This window comes from Cotesia typhae, unplaced genomic scaffold (assembly GCF_013202065.1).
Source record: "Cotesia typhae breed Kobodo isofemale line unplaced genomic scaffold, CoteBio_Ctyphae scaffold_152, whole genome shotgun sequence".
NCBI classification, from domain to species: domain Eukaryota; kingdom Metazoa; phylum Arthropoda; class Insecta; order Hymenoptera; family Braconidae; genus Cotesia; species Cotesia typhae.
The window spans coordinates 4,548,019-4,561,792 of NW_027423776.1; the positions used below are offsets into that span (position 1 = coordinate 4,548,019).

Below are 13,774 nucleotides of genomic sequence, written 5' to 3' on the forward strand. Positions count from 1 at the left end.
GCTATTTGTAAAGTGTTACAACTTGTTTTTAATAATAATAATTTAAAAAAAAAAAAAAAAAAAAACATTTCATGACAAATTTTAAAGTTACAACTTATATAAATACCGTAAAAAAATATTACATGTAAATATGTACATTATTTTTTAAACATTTTACAAATAGTACATACAATTATAAAATTATGGCCCAAAAAAGGAGAATTCACGAGTTGATTTAAAAAAATGCAGAGTTTTTAAAAAAATGTCGGATTTTATTAACGTGGCGGCTGAGACGTATTACAATAAGTCTGTGATAAAAAGCAACCCTTTATACCAATACATTGATTGTTACTTTGTCATTTTATGTCACAAGTTGATAAAGCATTTTAAAAATTTTTATAACATTCAAATAAATAGTCGCCATAATTTTTTAATTTTTAATTCGACATATCACATTAACTCAAATATTTTGTGATTAAATAAAATTTGGATTGATTGCTATTTAATATTATAATAATAAAAAGAAATAAATAGTAACAGATATAATTATAAAAAATAAACAAAGTATTGATAGTCTTTAGTCGTTGCACTGTACCTGAAGCAACGAGACAAAATAACAATGAGTATTAGGTGTTTTATTTTACTTTACTATTATAATATATATCTATTATAATAATAAACAGGATTTTTTTCGTTTTTATCATAATTATTGTTAATCTCAATTTACCTCTAAGTAAATTTATAAAAAAATATCCAGAACAATTAATATAAAATGCTGTTTTTTTTCTTTAAATATATACAAATAATTCATTGTAAAATATCATTCCGGAGTAAAACAAATTGGCAATCAAAAATATCCAAATATCGTTTTGTAAAAAAAAATATCAACATCAATTACTTTAAACTACTAAAATAAGGATATTTTCAATATTTTGATTGCACAGCAACAGTACTAAAAACAAAAACAAGACACCCAAATGTAAGAATAGAACCATGAGCAACCGTAGCACTGCCTTCCCAGCCAGCTTGTGTGTAAACTTGGTTAAGATCTTCGAGATCAACATCTGTTGAACATTTACATGACACTTTGTTTCCATTAGATTTATTGCTCGATAAATCTTTTAATGTTCCGTATGGTTTCCAATTGTCTGGGAGTACATCTCCTTCTTTGCTGCGTCTTCCTGAAAAGCTAGTGCAGTCACATGAGTAAAAAACATTGTCAACAGTGGTGCCGTACTCGCTGTAATTCAGTAATTCGTATCTCTTAGTACTGTCGTCGAAAAATATAACGGCATGCTTCGATGATACGCAATCGCAGTTTCCATATCTCGAGAGCAAAACGTCACAATTAGCTCCAGTACCAATGGTCATAGTTCTGCTGACCATCAATGCCGGAGGGCCAGGTTTTCTGCTCAGGGGAAACAGCGCGGCTCTAACTTTGTACTGGTCGTTTACTATCAGATAGTCATCGTGAAATGGATTCAATATTTGCTCCAATCTTTGTTGCGCTAATGCTTCGAGAACAGGTCGCTCCAGCAGTTGAACTCCTTCTTTAATAGAATGGCCCGTTCTAAAATTACTATAACTTAAATTTTGTTTAAAATTATCGTCATAAATATTATCATTTAATTGATTGAGTGGTTTTTCATCATCAACTTCCATATTTTCTATCTTATCATCTTCCTTTTTATCTTCTTTACTATCATTTGATTCTTTAATATCATCACTAGACTTATTTGAGCAATTATCACGCCTGTCATCTCCATTAACTTGTTTACTTTTTTCATTATTTATATCTTCCGAGTTCTCAATATGCGGCCTTATAAGTGTTTTAACTCGGTACGAGTTTAAAGTATTTAATTCTACTGGATTAGCATAATAATACTTAACCATTGTTGGTACTTTAACTTTACTCCGGCCATTAGAGGTCAATTTAACTCTAAACGGTGGATTAACAGCTCGTACTTTGCGTAAAAACTCCAATTTAACCGCATGCTGGTCGATTCTACGCGTAGCAAATTGATCCCATAACTTTAACCGCTCTGTCGCATTACATGACTGCAGCAGATTTTGATCAATAAAATGATTTGGGTGATTCGGACACATCCAACGACCACTTGGAAAGGCCGTTAGTGGTGGGTCTAAGCAGTCTTGATGAAAATATAATGGACAGTAATCACAAGCTATAAGTGGAGCACGTTTACAACTCTTGCCACACTCATAACACAATCTCGCTGGCAATGGTACCATTAAATTTGAATCTAAACAATGACTTTTACCATCGTTTGTAGATGTTCCTTGGTGTTTACCACGTTTACCAGCTACCACGTCAACTTTGTCTGTACCGGGAAATGTTATTGGTAGTCTTAATTCTCTTGGCAATTCGAATTCGCGTGGATTAACTAGTGATGCTGCTAACGCTAATACTTCTAGTGATGACTTTTTACTACTACTATTATTATTGTTATTATTATTATTATTATTATTATTATTACTATTTTTATTGTTGCAGTTATTGTTATTGTTATTTTTTATTTTTTGAACTTGACTTGAGATCTTTTTTTGCATAGCAACAAGCGTGGCAAATCCATTCACCATTTGGTATGTCGGATACATCTAAAGGTGGATCACTGTAAGATAATAATTATCAATAAATAAAAATTAAATTAGAAAATAATTCTTTACTTAAAAATTATTTATAACAATTACTTAATTAATTTTACATTTTACTTAAGGGGGAAGACCACTGTGACGATAAAAAAAAAGAAGTGATTTTCGGAAATTTTTTCGACAGGGAAAATAAAGGAATTTGGGGATCGGATTTTTTTTTAATTTATTAAATTTAAAAAATTTTTATTTTAAAGATTTATTTAGCCGGGTTAAAACAAAAAAAAAAAAAAAAACAGTAAGAATAGTGAAAAAATTTTCAATCAGTCGCCATTTTTTTAAAAATGAAAATTTTCAAAATTCCGTACGTGCGACGATAACTACATCCTTACTGATTAAAAAGCAATTTGGGTTTTTATTTTCAGATTATCCGTTTTCAAGTTATCGAACCGACTATGGAAGGGGAAATTTTTTCTAATGCTCTTACAAAATTGTTAATAACTTTGTAATAATTAAATATTTTTAAATAAAAATTTAGGGTAATAATCTTTAATGTACCCTTCAGAAAATAAAAACAATCCGATCCCCAAATTCCTTTATTTTCCCTGTCAAAAAAATTCCCGAAAATCACCTCTTTTTTTCGATCGTCACAGTGGTGTTCTTCCTTAAAAAAATTTTATATGAATGTAGTAATATAACTCTTGAATAAAAAAAAAAATACAACCATGAAATTAGCAGTCGTCAATTTTTTTTCCAAAAAAGTTGATTTAATATTCAATAAATTTTTTAATTTTTATGCATATTTTATTACGCAACTAGTATAAAATTTAATTGTGAAAATGCATAAATTTGAATAAATACATTGAATATTAGCTGCAAAAAAATTGTGTCTTCATAAAAAGACATTCTAGAGACTACTGTGCATGTTTTCAATCGAGTTTTTTTAATGAAATATGAATAAAAAAATAGTTAGACGTCTGCTATTCTCAGCGACGTAAAAATAATCTCTTATTAAAGTATTTTCTGCTTAATGTAAGGATTTTGTAGAACTAAATACTTACTGGCACTGTAAATGGAATGAAGCAGGACATTTATCACAACAAATTAATTCGCCGCCGTCTTGACAAGCATCACAAGAGTCTCTATTGTGACCTCTGCCAGGTCTTTTGAAATACGGATGCCTTTTTTCATCTTTATCTTTTTTATTCTTTGATACCTTTGAGTCTTCTGATACTGGCGGAGCTATGAGTGCTTGTATTTGCTAGTAAAAAATTTAATTAAATTAAAGAGCCATCGATTTCATTTGGAGCAAATATAATTATTAAATGATTGGTTATTGATATAAATAATAAGTAAATAGATAAAATTAACTTACTGGCATGAGACCACCGTTTGATGGTAGTCCATAGTCAACAGTACCCATTGTTAAGGGAATATTTAATTAGATTTGATGAATTCGTTTGACTAATAATCTACTGCAAGAAAACTCATCTGCTTGTTTATTCTATATCTGTTTTTATTGTTGTTTAAGTTTTTTTATTTTTTTGTATTTATAAATAAACATAATATACCATTTGTTGAACGTAACAAAATCTAAAAGTAAAACTTATAACTTTATTTCTGAGCACGTTTTTCTCTTTATCCTTTTATTCTCTCTAGCATTTTCTGTCTCATTGTCTTTTTCATATCGTCTGTTGATAAAATTTCTGCAAATATTATAAATTTAATTATATTTTTTATAAATTATTAATGTTGACATCAAAATAATTACCAAATTATTTTGATTAAGCATTAATATTCATCTTACCGAACATTGGATTTAAGATAACAAAATAAATTCTAAAAATTCTACTAAAACAACAACTTTTGAAAATTTAATTCGCCAAAAAAAGTATTTAGCATGATTCTGAAAATTCAAGATGGAGTTACTGTTTAATTTTGCAATTGCTGTTCAAAGTTGAGTCGGATGGCGTAAATGAATTGTTTGTAATTTATCACACTGTGCATATAAACATTAATGTTTTTATTAACTAATAAAAAAATAGATTTTAATAGAATTTAATAATATTACACAAAAAAACAAAATATAAAAATGAGGTACGGACAATTAATTATGGGACCGGCAGGTTCTGGCAAGGTAATTTACAAAATTATTTTTATTTTTAACCTGAAAAATTTAGAATTATTTATGAAAATTAACTTAGCTGATAATTGATAATTTTAAGAATTTTTGTATGAAAATAAATTTAGCAGATATTTAATAATTTTTAGAATTTTTTTAACACATAAATTATGGCAAAAAAAATTGACATTTAGAAATTTTAAAAAACTAAAAATTCAATTTTTTTAAAATCATTTTTGGAACTAATTTTTTTGTTAAATAAAATTTAAAAATTCTCTAGTGACTGCTAACTTTAATGTCATAATTTTTGTAACAAATAAATTATGGCAAAAAAAAATTGACATTTAGAATTTAAAAAAAATTAAAAAATTGTCACGTAACAGCTAACTTTAATGTCATGTTTATTTTTGTTTTCAAAAATTGTTAACAATTTTTAAAAATACATTAATGGAATTTAATTCTCTATTTGTTATTTGCAGTCAACATACTGTCAAGCGATGCAAAAACACGCTGCTGATGAAAACAAAACAATCCACGTGGTTAACTTAGATCCGGCTGCAGAATATTTTGATTATGAACCACTTGTAGATATTAGAGAGCTGATAAGTCTTGATGATGCCATGGAAGATGCAGAATTAAAATTTGGTCCTAATGGTGGACTTATTTTTTGTATGGAGTAAGTATTTAATGATGACATTAAGGAAGTCCTTTCGCTCTAGTTGAGTCACAACAATTGAAGTGGTCAATATTTAATTAATTAAAATAAAAAACCCATCAAAATTCCTAAAATTAAAAAATAAATAGTATACGAGGCATTAATCGTTGAAATTTTGAAAATTAAAAACAAAACAGTCAAATACAAAAATTGATTTGACTCTTGTACATCAGCTGTAAGACTCGGAAAAAATACTAACATTTAAAATTTTTTTTTTTTTTTTTTCAAAAATTTCCACGGTGAAGAATAAATTAAATTTCACTAGTAGATGAATAAAGACTTTAACTATTAGATAAAAATTAATTTTATACATAATCTAATATTTTTTATTTAACATTGATGGCGAAAGGACCTCCTTAACGGTAACATCGGTCATTTTACTTACAAAATTTGTAATTCATGTTTTATTTTTTATTATTAGATTTTTAGTAGAAAATTCACAATGGTTAGCTGACGAATTGGGTGATGTTGATAGTGACTACATAATATTTGATTGTCCAGGACAACTAGAGCTCTACAGTCACATGTCAGTTATCAAAAAATTAATCGGGATGTTAGAAGCGTTAAACTTTCGACTCTGTGGAGTATTTCTCCTAGACAGCCAGTTTATGGTGGATTCATCTAAATTTTTGTCTGGCACCATGGCAGCACTCAGCGTGATGGTCAACCTCGAGATTCCTCACTTAAATATTCTCAGTAAAACGGATTTGCTGTCAAAAAAAGATAAAAAACAGCTGGACAGATATTTAGAACCAGATCCATATTTTCTTCTCGCCGACATGGAAGACAATCCTTGGAACCAAAAGTATTGTCGTCTCTCAGAGGCTATCGGTGAGCTCATTGAGAGCTACAGTCTAGTAAGATTTATTCCTTTGGACATAACCGATGACGAAAGTATTTCAGACGTCAGAATTACTATTGACAACGCGATACAATTCGGCGAGGATGAGGACATTAAAACCCAAGATTTCGGTCCACAAGACGACGAAAATGAAGATGATTAATTAATGTATTTTTTATATTCAAATAAATATTTATATTTTCTTGCAAAATTATTTTTTTTATTTCTTATAAATATTAAAATTAAAAAAATCTTATATCTAAAATCTTGAATTAAGAATGTTCTTTACTTTTAGCCTGTCTATCATTCTGTGCTTGTTGATGACTCTTGACAAACTTACTCAAAAATTCTTCTTCTTCAACTTCATCATCACATTTTCCAACTTCTTCTCCTTCCTCATCAGTAGAATCATCATCACCTGGAGCTTTTATCGACACTTGGGAGATAATATCAGCACCCTGTGACACCGCGGTTATCAAAGATTGTGCTTGATTAAGCGCAGCCTTTTCTAATAGCTTTTCTTGTTTTTTTATTTGATCAGTTTTATCGATTTTCATTTGATCCCATTCTTTCTTATAGATTCTATAAATTTTTTAATAAGTTATCTGAATAAAAATAAACTTTTCACAGTTAAGGGGGGCAATACATGTAAAAGAAAAAAAAATTGATTTTTGTTTTTCATAAATCGTTAGAATATCATCTCAAAAATATGCCTGTAAATTTTCAAAACAAAATGAAATTTTTTACGTTTACTTTATAATAACAGCTTCTAGTTAAACCTCTAACATTCCAAAAAATTTTTCAAAAATTAACCTTTTTTAACAAAAAACCATCGAAAAAAAGAGTAAAAAATCAAACTTTTTTTTCTGAGGTGTGCCAATTTACGATTTTTTTATTTTCACGTACAAACTAATTTTTTTAATTTCCGATCACCGTACGAGAAGTGAGAACGCCCGCAAATTGATGTTTTTTTCCGAGATTTCGGCAGATTCATTTTTACGGCGGTTATTTTGAAAAAAAAAAATTTTTTTTTTTGGTCTTCAATATATAATAAATAACCCTACAAAATTTCAAAATGATTCATTCATTCTTTCCCAGTTAAATACATCCTCAGAAAACGGTAAAAATTAAAGCGTTTACATGTATCGCTCCCCTTAAATCAATATTTAATATCAACACTTACGTTTTATATTCTTCAACAGCATCTTCAACTAGATTTAAAAATTCGTCAATGCCTCTATGTTCACGCGCTGACACCCCACAACTCTTTAAATCACGATAAAATTCATCTAGAGTTAAAGCCATACTTCTTGTCAAATTACTCATGTAACTCGACTCTGAATTCAAGGCATTTTCAAACGCTTCGTAGTCTTCCATCCATTCAACAGCGTAACTGTGGTCGACAATATCAATCTACAATAATATTCATGTAATTAGCAATAGAAAAACTTGTATAAAATGAATTAATAAAAAAAAAAAGTACCTTGTTCATAACGACAACAAATGGTAGCTTAGTTTTATAGAGAATGGAACAAGCATAAAGCATATTGGACATAAAAGTTACAGGATTGTGGCTTCTGACAGCATCCATGACATAGACAACAATTGTAGGAAACTGTGATGCCAATGTTTCAGTTATTATTGAACCACTCGCTGACCACGTGAATACTTCGATTTGTCCTGGCGTGTCTATTATTACGTACTCATGTTCATTGCTGTTTTTGTCGATTAGTTCAATCACTTTGTCAAATTTTGTAGAGAACAAGTTTAAGGTAGTGACGATGGCTCCGTTAGGGCCCAAGCGATATTGTTTCATCACTTCTTTGTAATTGACAGTATCTCTAATGTCTGTAATAAAACAAATCATATGTTTAAATATGAATTTAAGCTTGAATGAAGTCTAAATACAGGACTATTAAAAATTAATAAAGCATTTACCAATATTTGCTGGGTAAGGCACATCTCTGCAGGCTGGATCTAAATTAATTACATAAGGAGTCCCAGTTTTATAAAGATGAGCAACAACTGAATTGACAAATGTAGTTTTGCCAGAACCTGCCATCCCTAGTACGATAATGCATGTAGGTTTTTTGCCCGACATACCGGCAGTTTTTTCTGCTGAATCTTTAATTCCTGACGCTTTTGCATCCATCGTCTTTTGGTAACTAAAAAAAAAAAAATTAAAAATTGATGACATATTCATAATTTTATTTATTTATTTATGACATTAAATTTAGCCGTCACTTCACAATTGTTTTAATTTTTTTTAACAAATAAATTATAGCAAAAAAAAATTATTAAAAAAATGGACTTGTAGAAATTTTAACAAATTAAAAATGCAATTTTTTAGAACAAATTTTTTTGTTAAAGAAAACTAAAAAGTTATCAAGTGACAGCTAACTTTAATGTCATTTAAAGTGAGCTGTCACTTGACAATTAAAAAAATTTTTTTAACCAATTAATTTGTTCTAAAAAATTATTAAAAGAAAAATTGCATTTATAGTTTTTTTAAATTTCTAAATGTTAATTTCTGTTTGCCATAATTTATTTGTTAAAAAAATTCTTAAAACTATCAACTATCTGCTAAGTTAATTTTCATTAATTACAATAAAAAAAATGTTTCTAAAAATTTTCACTTGTAATTTTTATCAATTTTCACATGTGAAACTTTTTAATAAAATTTTTTTTTAATAATTTAATTGTTATAAAATTCCAAAAAAATTTTTAATATCTGTCAACTTCAGTGCTATTCATTACTTCCAATTTTTGAATTGTAATTATAAATAAAATAAAAAATTGAAACATACTAATAAAAAATTTACTTACTGTTTTTAAGCACACTCTTGAATTTTTTTATGGTTATGTTCTTCACTGTTTATTACGCATTGAGCAATATTTAAATGTGGAATCTGCTTCTTGCGGCTTATTTTTGGTATGAGCGAAGCTTACTGAAAACTTATTTATTCGAAAAGACAAAAACAGAGTCGCCATCTACATAAAATTTGTTTTCCTAGCTTATGTGTGCATACGTGACACACACATATGACTTATTCACATTGCAATTAGATCTAATATATTTTGGATTGGTGTGCGAGGCTTGAGCTTTCACGTGGACTTAGCACGTGCGGTTTTATCGGTTTTATAGCATCAAATTTTGAAATTTTGTATACTTTTTTTACAACAATCGTTGTATATATGTACAGATATTAATACACGTACAAATAAACAATAAATTGTAAATAAAAATGAGTTTTTATAAAACTAAATCCATTATTGAAGAAGGTGATGTTGTGGTTTTATATTTTGGACCACAAAAAATGCACTGCTTTGAGGTTACGCACAAAATAGTAAACAAAAAAAGAGAACTGGTTGATAATGTCTTTCAAACTACCCACGGTGCTTTGAAAATTCCTTCGTTGATCGGAAAAAAGTATGGTACCAAGGTAGAACTGACACGTGGTTGGGCGTATGTGTTGCAACCGACTCCAGAATTATGGACGGTAACTCTTCCTCATCGAACCCAAATTATTTATACGCCTGACATAAGTTTGATTATTCATTTGTTGGATCTTATTCCTGGAAGTATTGTTATTGAAACAGGTGATTATTATTCTTTAGCTTTTTATCTTTAATTTTTATTGTGACTGTTTAATTTGACAGATAAAATATGAATGACATTAAATTTAGCTGTCACTTGACAATTTTTTAATTTTCTTTTACAAAAAAATTTGTTCTAAAAAATTATTATTAAAAAATTGCATTTTTAATTTATTAAAATTTCTACAAGTCCATTTTTTTAATAATTTTTTTTGCTATAATTTATTTGTTAAAAAAAAAAAAAAAAAATTGTGAAGTGACAGCTAAATTGAATGTCATCAATATGATACTGAGATTGAGAAACATCTGATGATTTAAAAAATTTTTTTAACAAATAAACTAAAGCAAAAAAAAAAAATTATTTGAAAAATTCTATCTTCAGAAACTCTAAAAAATTATAAATGTAATTTAAAAAAAATTTTTTTCTAGACTTTGTTTACTTTTAAGAATGATAAAAAAATTATCGTGTTTACTAATTTCAGTGTCGTAATAAAATATAAATAAATTAAAAATAAAAAAATGAATATTTAGAAAATTAAACTATCTGTAGGTGAGTTAAAAAAATTTTTTAAATATTTTGTTTTCTAAATTAATAATAATTTTTTATTTATTAATTATTATTACCGTACTTTTATTACAGGAACTGGCAGTGGTTCATTGTCGCATTCGTTAATTCGAACAATCAGACCCCACGGTCACTTGCATACTTTTGACTTCCACAAACAGCGAGTTGAGTTGGCGACAGCAGAGTTCAAGAAACACGGCATCGACGATTTCGTGACAGTAACTCACAAAGATGTTTGTCTAGAAGGTTTCGGAGATGCGCTCAAACACAAAGTCGACGCAGTGTTTTTAGATTTACCTCACCCTTGGCTGACGATAAATCACGCTGTTGATGCTTTCAAAGAATCTGGTGGTAAATTGTGTTCGTTTTCACCGTGTATTGAACAAGTACAGCAGACTTGCATTCAATTAGAAGCTACTGGGTTCGTTGACGTTCGCACCTACGAGTGTTTACAGAAGGAACTCACTGTTGTTTTCAAAAACGTTCCTAAGTTAAATCTTGATTGCTTAAAGAAAAAGGTTTGTTAATAATTTTATATAAATTTTTTTTAAACCTAGATACTTGTAAAATATTTATGTTAATTTAAAACATTTATTTTTCTAGCACTCAGTGGAAGAAGTTATAGAAAAAAAATCCGCTGAACAAGACAAAATATTGACAGTATCACATGCCCATTCACTTCCAGGACATACAGGATACGTCACGATAGCAACTTTACCGCCTCTCTTCGCTCGTATCACTGAGGATGATAATTAAAAATAAATAATCAACGAATTTGTGAAAAAAAAATTTTTTTAATTAATTAAAAAGTTAAATTTAACAGATTAATTTTATTAGTCACATTTAAGATAATAATTATTAGTGGATTTAGAAAAAATACTGTAACTTTAAACAGGAATGTTACTATTAACAATCAACATGGCACTTAAAATCATGTTGTCAATAAGTTAGTTGAGATTCAAGTCTAATTACTGATTTATGGCAAGTGAATTAGTAAAATTAATGATGAGTTATTTTATTCAGCTTTATTGGGGCTCCAGGTGAGATAGTCAGGTCTCGTAGCAGCTTGGTATTCTTTAACGAGACACTCCACGACTTCGCGCGAATTGTCTAGCTCGTCTAAATTATCTTCGAACATTTTTTCCTTCTTGAATTGCTCGAGGAAAGCTTCACGTTTGCGCAACTTGTCGTACTGCTGAAGAGCGCGATCAAATAGAGAAGATATATTTGTGTGATTGGCGAGCATGAGACCAGAGACGCGATGAGCGCTTTGGATGTACGGAGATTTTCTAGAGAGCGCGACTTGGATGCTAGCCGGTCCCCAAGGTATAAACTGGGCCAATTTACGTTCTCTTATTCTCTGGAGAGATTTGTGAACTTGCGTAGGATCAACTTCACCTTGGATGATGTTTAGTATTGATATGTAGCAGTGTGAAGCATTTCTGTCGAGCGCTGTAGACACCATCATGTTCTTTGGCTGTAGAAGGCGACGCATTACGTCCAGTACTGAGGTCTTACGGACAGACTGTCCTTCTTGGTCAGTTGTCAGCGGTGTGTATCCAGTCATCAGGAAATGTAGACGCGGTGTGGGAATCAGTGGTGCGATCAAACCGACTAGGTCATTATTCATGTATGATGGATATCTCAACGTAGTTGTGCTGACAGACATTATTGTTGACACCAGTTTGTTTATTTGTGTGAAACTGGGATTTTGAATGTGAAGTCTGTCCGATGCAATGCGATTCAAAGCTGTGTTATCCAGCACCACAACACAATCAGCACACTGAGTTAATCTTTTTAGTGTGAGTAGAGAATTGTAAGGTTGAACTACGACATCACTGAAAAATTATTTTAATTTAATATTTTTTTTTTTTTTTTTTTAGTTTTAAAATAAAACAAATAATTTAAAAATTAATGAAAAATGATTAGGGTAAGTGTGGGTATTACTGCAGATTTTTTTTATTTCAATCATAAATAAATCGTACTTGAGCTTTTTGAATTAAAAAAAATTGTTTCTTGTAATTGAAATCTTCAAGAAAATATTTGTATGTTAGTTTTACACTTACAACAATTATTCAATTTGTTATTAATAAATTAAAATTATCTGGCTAACAGGTAGTAAACTATAGCTTTTTTGTGAGTTTCTGTACAAAAAGAGGTGGTATTAAAAGATCTTTTTCTTTACATAAAATGGTTCAAATTAAAAATTTTTTGCATATAACAGTACGATAACTCTTCTTTAATATCAGTTATGCATTAAAAATTGAATTTTGATCAATTAATATTATTTATTTAAGGACGCAGTAAGACCTACCAAAAAAACCGCAGTAATACCCACACTTACCCTATTGATAAAAATATTCAACTAATAAGTTACCTTATTTCATCTTGATTGGGAAACACACTGTAGGTTTCAATCAATTTTTTTGGAAATCGATCAGCCAATGACTCTAACATAAATGATCCCATACCCGATCCAGTTCCCCCGGCTATTGAATGGCACAATACGAATCCCTAAAAAATAGAATGTTAAATATTTATTTGAATAATTGAATTGATTTATTCAAAACCAATTAAATAATTACAGTAATTTTACCTCAAGACTATCACTTCCATCAGCTTCACGATCCAAAATATCAAAAATTTCTTCTTGAAGTTTTTCTCCTTGGTGGTATCCAGAAGCCCAGTTATTACCAGCACCTCCACCGTGCTTTGATAAATAAATATTCTCTGGATTGTATAACTATAATAAATTTGATTAGTAATTTATATCATGACCGACTGGGAGTAATAAAAAATAAAATAGAGATGACTAACTTTAGAGTAAGGTGAATTCATGATTGTATGAATAACTCTAGGTTCGAGATCAAGTAATACCGCTCGAGGTATATAATGTTCATCATCTGATTGATAGAAAAAAACGTCTTTTCTATCAGTACCTTCAGTTGCAAATTCCTCGAGTATTCCTTCGGGACTTATTCCGTGCTCGGCGCATAATCGCTTCCAAAACTCAAAGCCGACTGAAAGCAAATGTGATTAAAATTATTTTCATAGTTAAAAAATAAAAAAAAATAATAATAATAATGACACCTACTTTGATTGCCGCATTGGCCAAGTTGAAGAGTTATCATTTCACACGGCATTTTCACTAATTTTGTTTAATAAGTCACCTCATAAGCAAATAAATATCCAATCTGTGGTTTAAATAAGTATTTTAATTATTTTATTAGGTTATGTCAACAAAAATTGATTTTAGTTGACACAATAACGTACAAAATTAACGGATAATTGACAAATTTTAATTTTTTATACTTGTAGCAACGCATAAACATCTGATACAAAAATAAT

General features: G+C 29.2%; 5 protein-coding genes across 6 annotated transcripts; 2 read left to right on the top strand and 3 right to left on the bottom strand.

Annotated features, from left to right (window-relative positions):
* Positions 1-853: 853 nt before the first annotated feature.
* On the bottom strand, positions 854-4,267 carry LOC141536336 (PHD finger protein 12). The gene is made up of 4 exons (XM_074256791.1): positions 3,962-4,267; positions 3,648-3,847; positions 2,529-2,609; positions 854-2,473 (listed from the first exon to the last, which is right to left on the bottom strand). The coding sequence occupies exons 1-4, from the start codon at positions 4,007-4,009 to the stop codon at positions 904-906; spliced, it is 1,899 nt and encodes a 632-aa protein (XP_074112892.1). The 5' UTR covers positions 4,010-4,267; the 3' UTR covers positions 854-903.
* Positions 4,268-4,556: 289 nt separating this feature from the next.
* LOC141536332 (GPN-loop GTPase 3) lies at positions 4,557-6,475 on the top strand. Its single transcript, XM_074256784.1, has 3 exons — positions 4,557-4,723; positions 5,188-5,384; positions 5,845-6,475. Exons 1-3 carry the CDS (start codon positions 4,679-4,681, stop codon positions 6,425-6,427), a joined length of 825 nt encoding a protein of 274 aa, XP_074112885.1. The 5' UTR covers positions 4,557-4,678; the 3' UTR covers positions 6,428-6,475.
* On the bottom strand, positions 6,457-9,231 carry LOC141536330 (GPN-loop GTPase 1). The gene is made up of 5 exons (XM_074256782.1): positions 9,091-9,231; positions 8,203-8,429; positions 7,748-8,112; positions 7,448-7,677; positions 6,457-6,846 (listed from the first exon to the last, which is right to left on the bottom strand). Exons 2-5 carry the CDS (start codon positions 8,414-8,416, stop codon positions 6,537-6,539), a joined length of 1,119 nt encoding a protein of 372 aa, XP_074112883.1. The 5' UTR covers positions 8,417-8,429; positions 9,091-9,231; the 3' UTR covers positions 6,457-6,536.
* Positions 9,232-9,366: 135 nt separating this feature from the next.
* Positions 9,367-11,246, top strand: Trmt61 (tRNA methyltransferase 61). Its single transcript, XM_074256783.1, has 3 exons — positions 9,367-9,864; positions 10,502-10,944; positions 11,030-11,246. Exons 1-3 carry the CDS (start codon positions 9,510-9,512, stop codon positions 11,180-11,182), a joined length of 951 nt encoding a protein of 316 aa, XP_074112884.1. The 5' UTR covers positions 9,367-9,509; the 3' UTR covers positions 11,183-11,246.
* LOC141536329 (tubulin gamma-2 chain) lies at positions 11,207-13,762 on the bottom strand. 2 transcript variants are annotated; one of them, XM_074256781.1, is made up of 6 exons: positions 13,700-13,718; positions 13,521-13,620; positions 13,244-13,446; positions 13,023-13,169; positions 12,804-12,940; positions 11,207-12,264 (listed from the first exon to the last, which is right to left on the bottom strand). In XM_074256781.1, exons 2-6 carry the CDS (start codon positions 13,567-13,569, stop codon positions 11,442-11,444), a joined length of 1,359 nt encoding a protein of 452 aa, XP_074112882.1. In that variant the 5' UTR covers positions 13,570-13,620; positions 13,700-13,718; the 3' UTR covers positions 11,207-11,441. The 2 variants fall into 2 exon arrangements, with proteins under 2 accessions (XP_074112882.1, XP_074112881.1); XM_074256780.1 differs by having other exon boundaries at positions 13,521-13,762.
* Positions 13,763-13,774: the final 12 nt, after the last annotated feature.

Bases quoted from the DNA above. Each gene is read 5' to 3' on its own strand.
- Trmt61 (XM_074256783.1), top strand. From the start codon at position 9,510: ATGAGTTTTTATAAAACTAAATCCATTATTGAAGAAGGTGATGTTGTG. The intron at 9,865-10,501 runs GTGATTATTATT...CTTTTATTACAG, and splicing joins AAGTATTGTTATTGAAACAG to GAACTGGCAGTGGTTCATTG. The intron at 10,945-11,029 runs GTTTGTTAATAA...TTATTTTTCTAG, and splicing joins TTGATTGCTTAAAGAAAAAG to CACTCAGTGGAAGAAGTTAT.
- LOC141536332 (XM_074256784.1), top strand. From the start codon at position 4,679: ATGAGGTACGGACAATTAATTATGGGACCGGCAGGTTCTGGCAAG. The intron at 4,724-5,187 runs GTAATTTACAAA...TGTTATTTGCAG, and splicing joins GACCGGCAGGTTCTGGCAAG to TCAACATACTGTCAAGCGAT. The intron at 5,385-5,844 runs GTAAGTATTTAA...TTTTATTATTAG, and splicing joins GGACTTATTTTTTGTATGGA to ATTTTTAGTAGAAAATTCAC.
- LOC141536329 (XM_074256780.1), bottom strand. From the start codon at position 13,569: ATGCCGTGTGAAATGATAACTCTTCAACTTGGCCAATGCGGCAATCAA. The intron at 13,170-13,243 runs GTTAGTCATCTC...AATTTATTATAG, and splicing joins TGAATTCACCTTACTCTAAA to TTATACAATCCAGAGAATAT. The intron at 12,941-13,022 runs GTAAAATTACTG...TCTATTTTTTAG, and splicing joins ATGGAAGTGATAGTCTTGAG to GGATTCGTATTGTGCCATTC.
- LOC141536330 (XM_074256782.1), bottom strand. From the start codon at position 8,416: ATGGATGCAAAAGCGTCAGGAATTAAAGATTCAGCAGAAAAAACTGCC. The intron at 8,113-8,202 runs GTAAATGCTTTA...GTTTTATTACAG, and splicing joins GCCTTACCCAGCAAATATTG to ACATTAGAGATACTGTCAAT. The intron at 6,847-7,447 runs GTAAGTGTTGAT...AAAAATTTATAG, and splicing joins GCTGTTGAAGAATATAAAAC to AATCTATAAGAAAGAATGGG.
- LOC141536336 (XM_074256791.1), bottom strand. From the start codon at position 4,009: ATGGGTACTGTTGACTATGGACTACCATCAAACGGTGGTCTCATGCCA. The intron at 3,848-3,961 runs GTAAGTTAATTT...ATTTTTTACTAG, and splicing joins CAAACGGTGGTCTCATGCCA to CAAATACAAGCACTCATAGC. The intron at 2,474-2,528 runs GTCAAGTTCAAA...CAATAAAAATAG, and splicing joins TATGCAAAAAAAGATCTCAA to TAATAATAATAATAATAATA.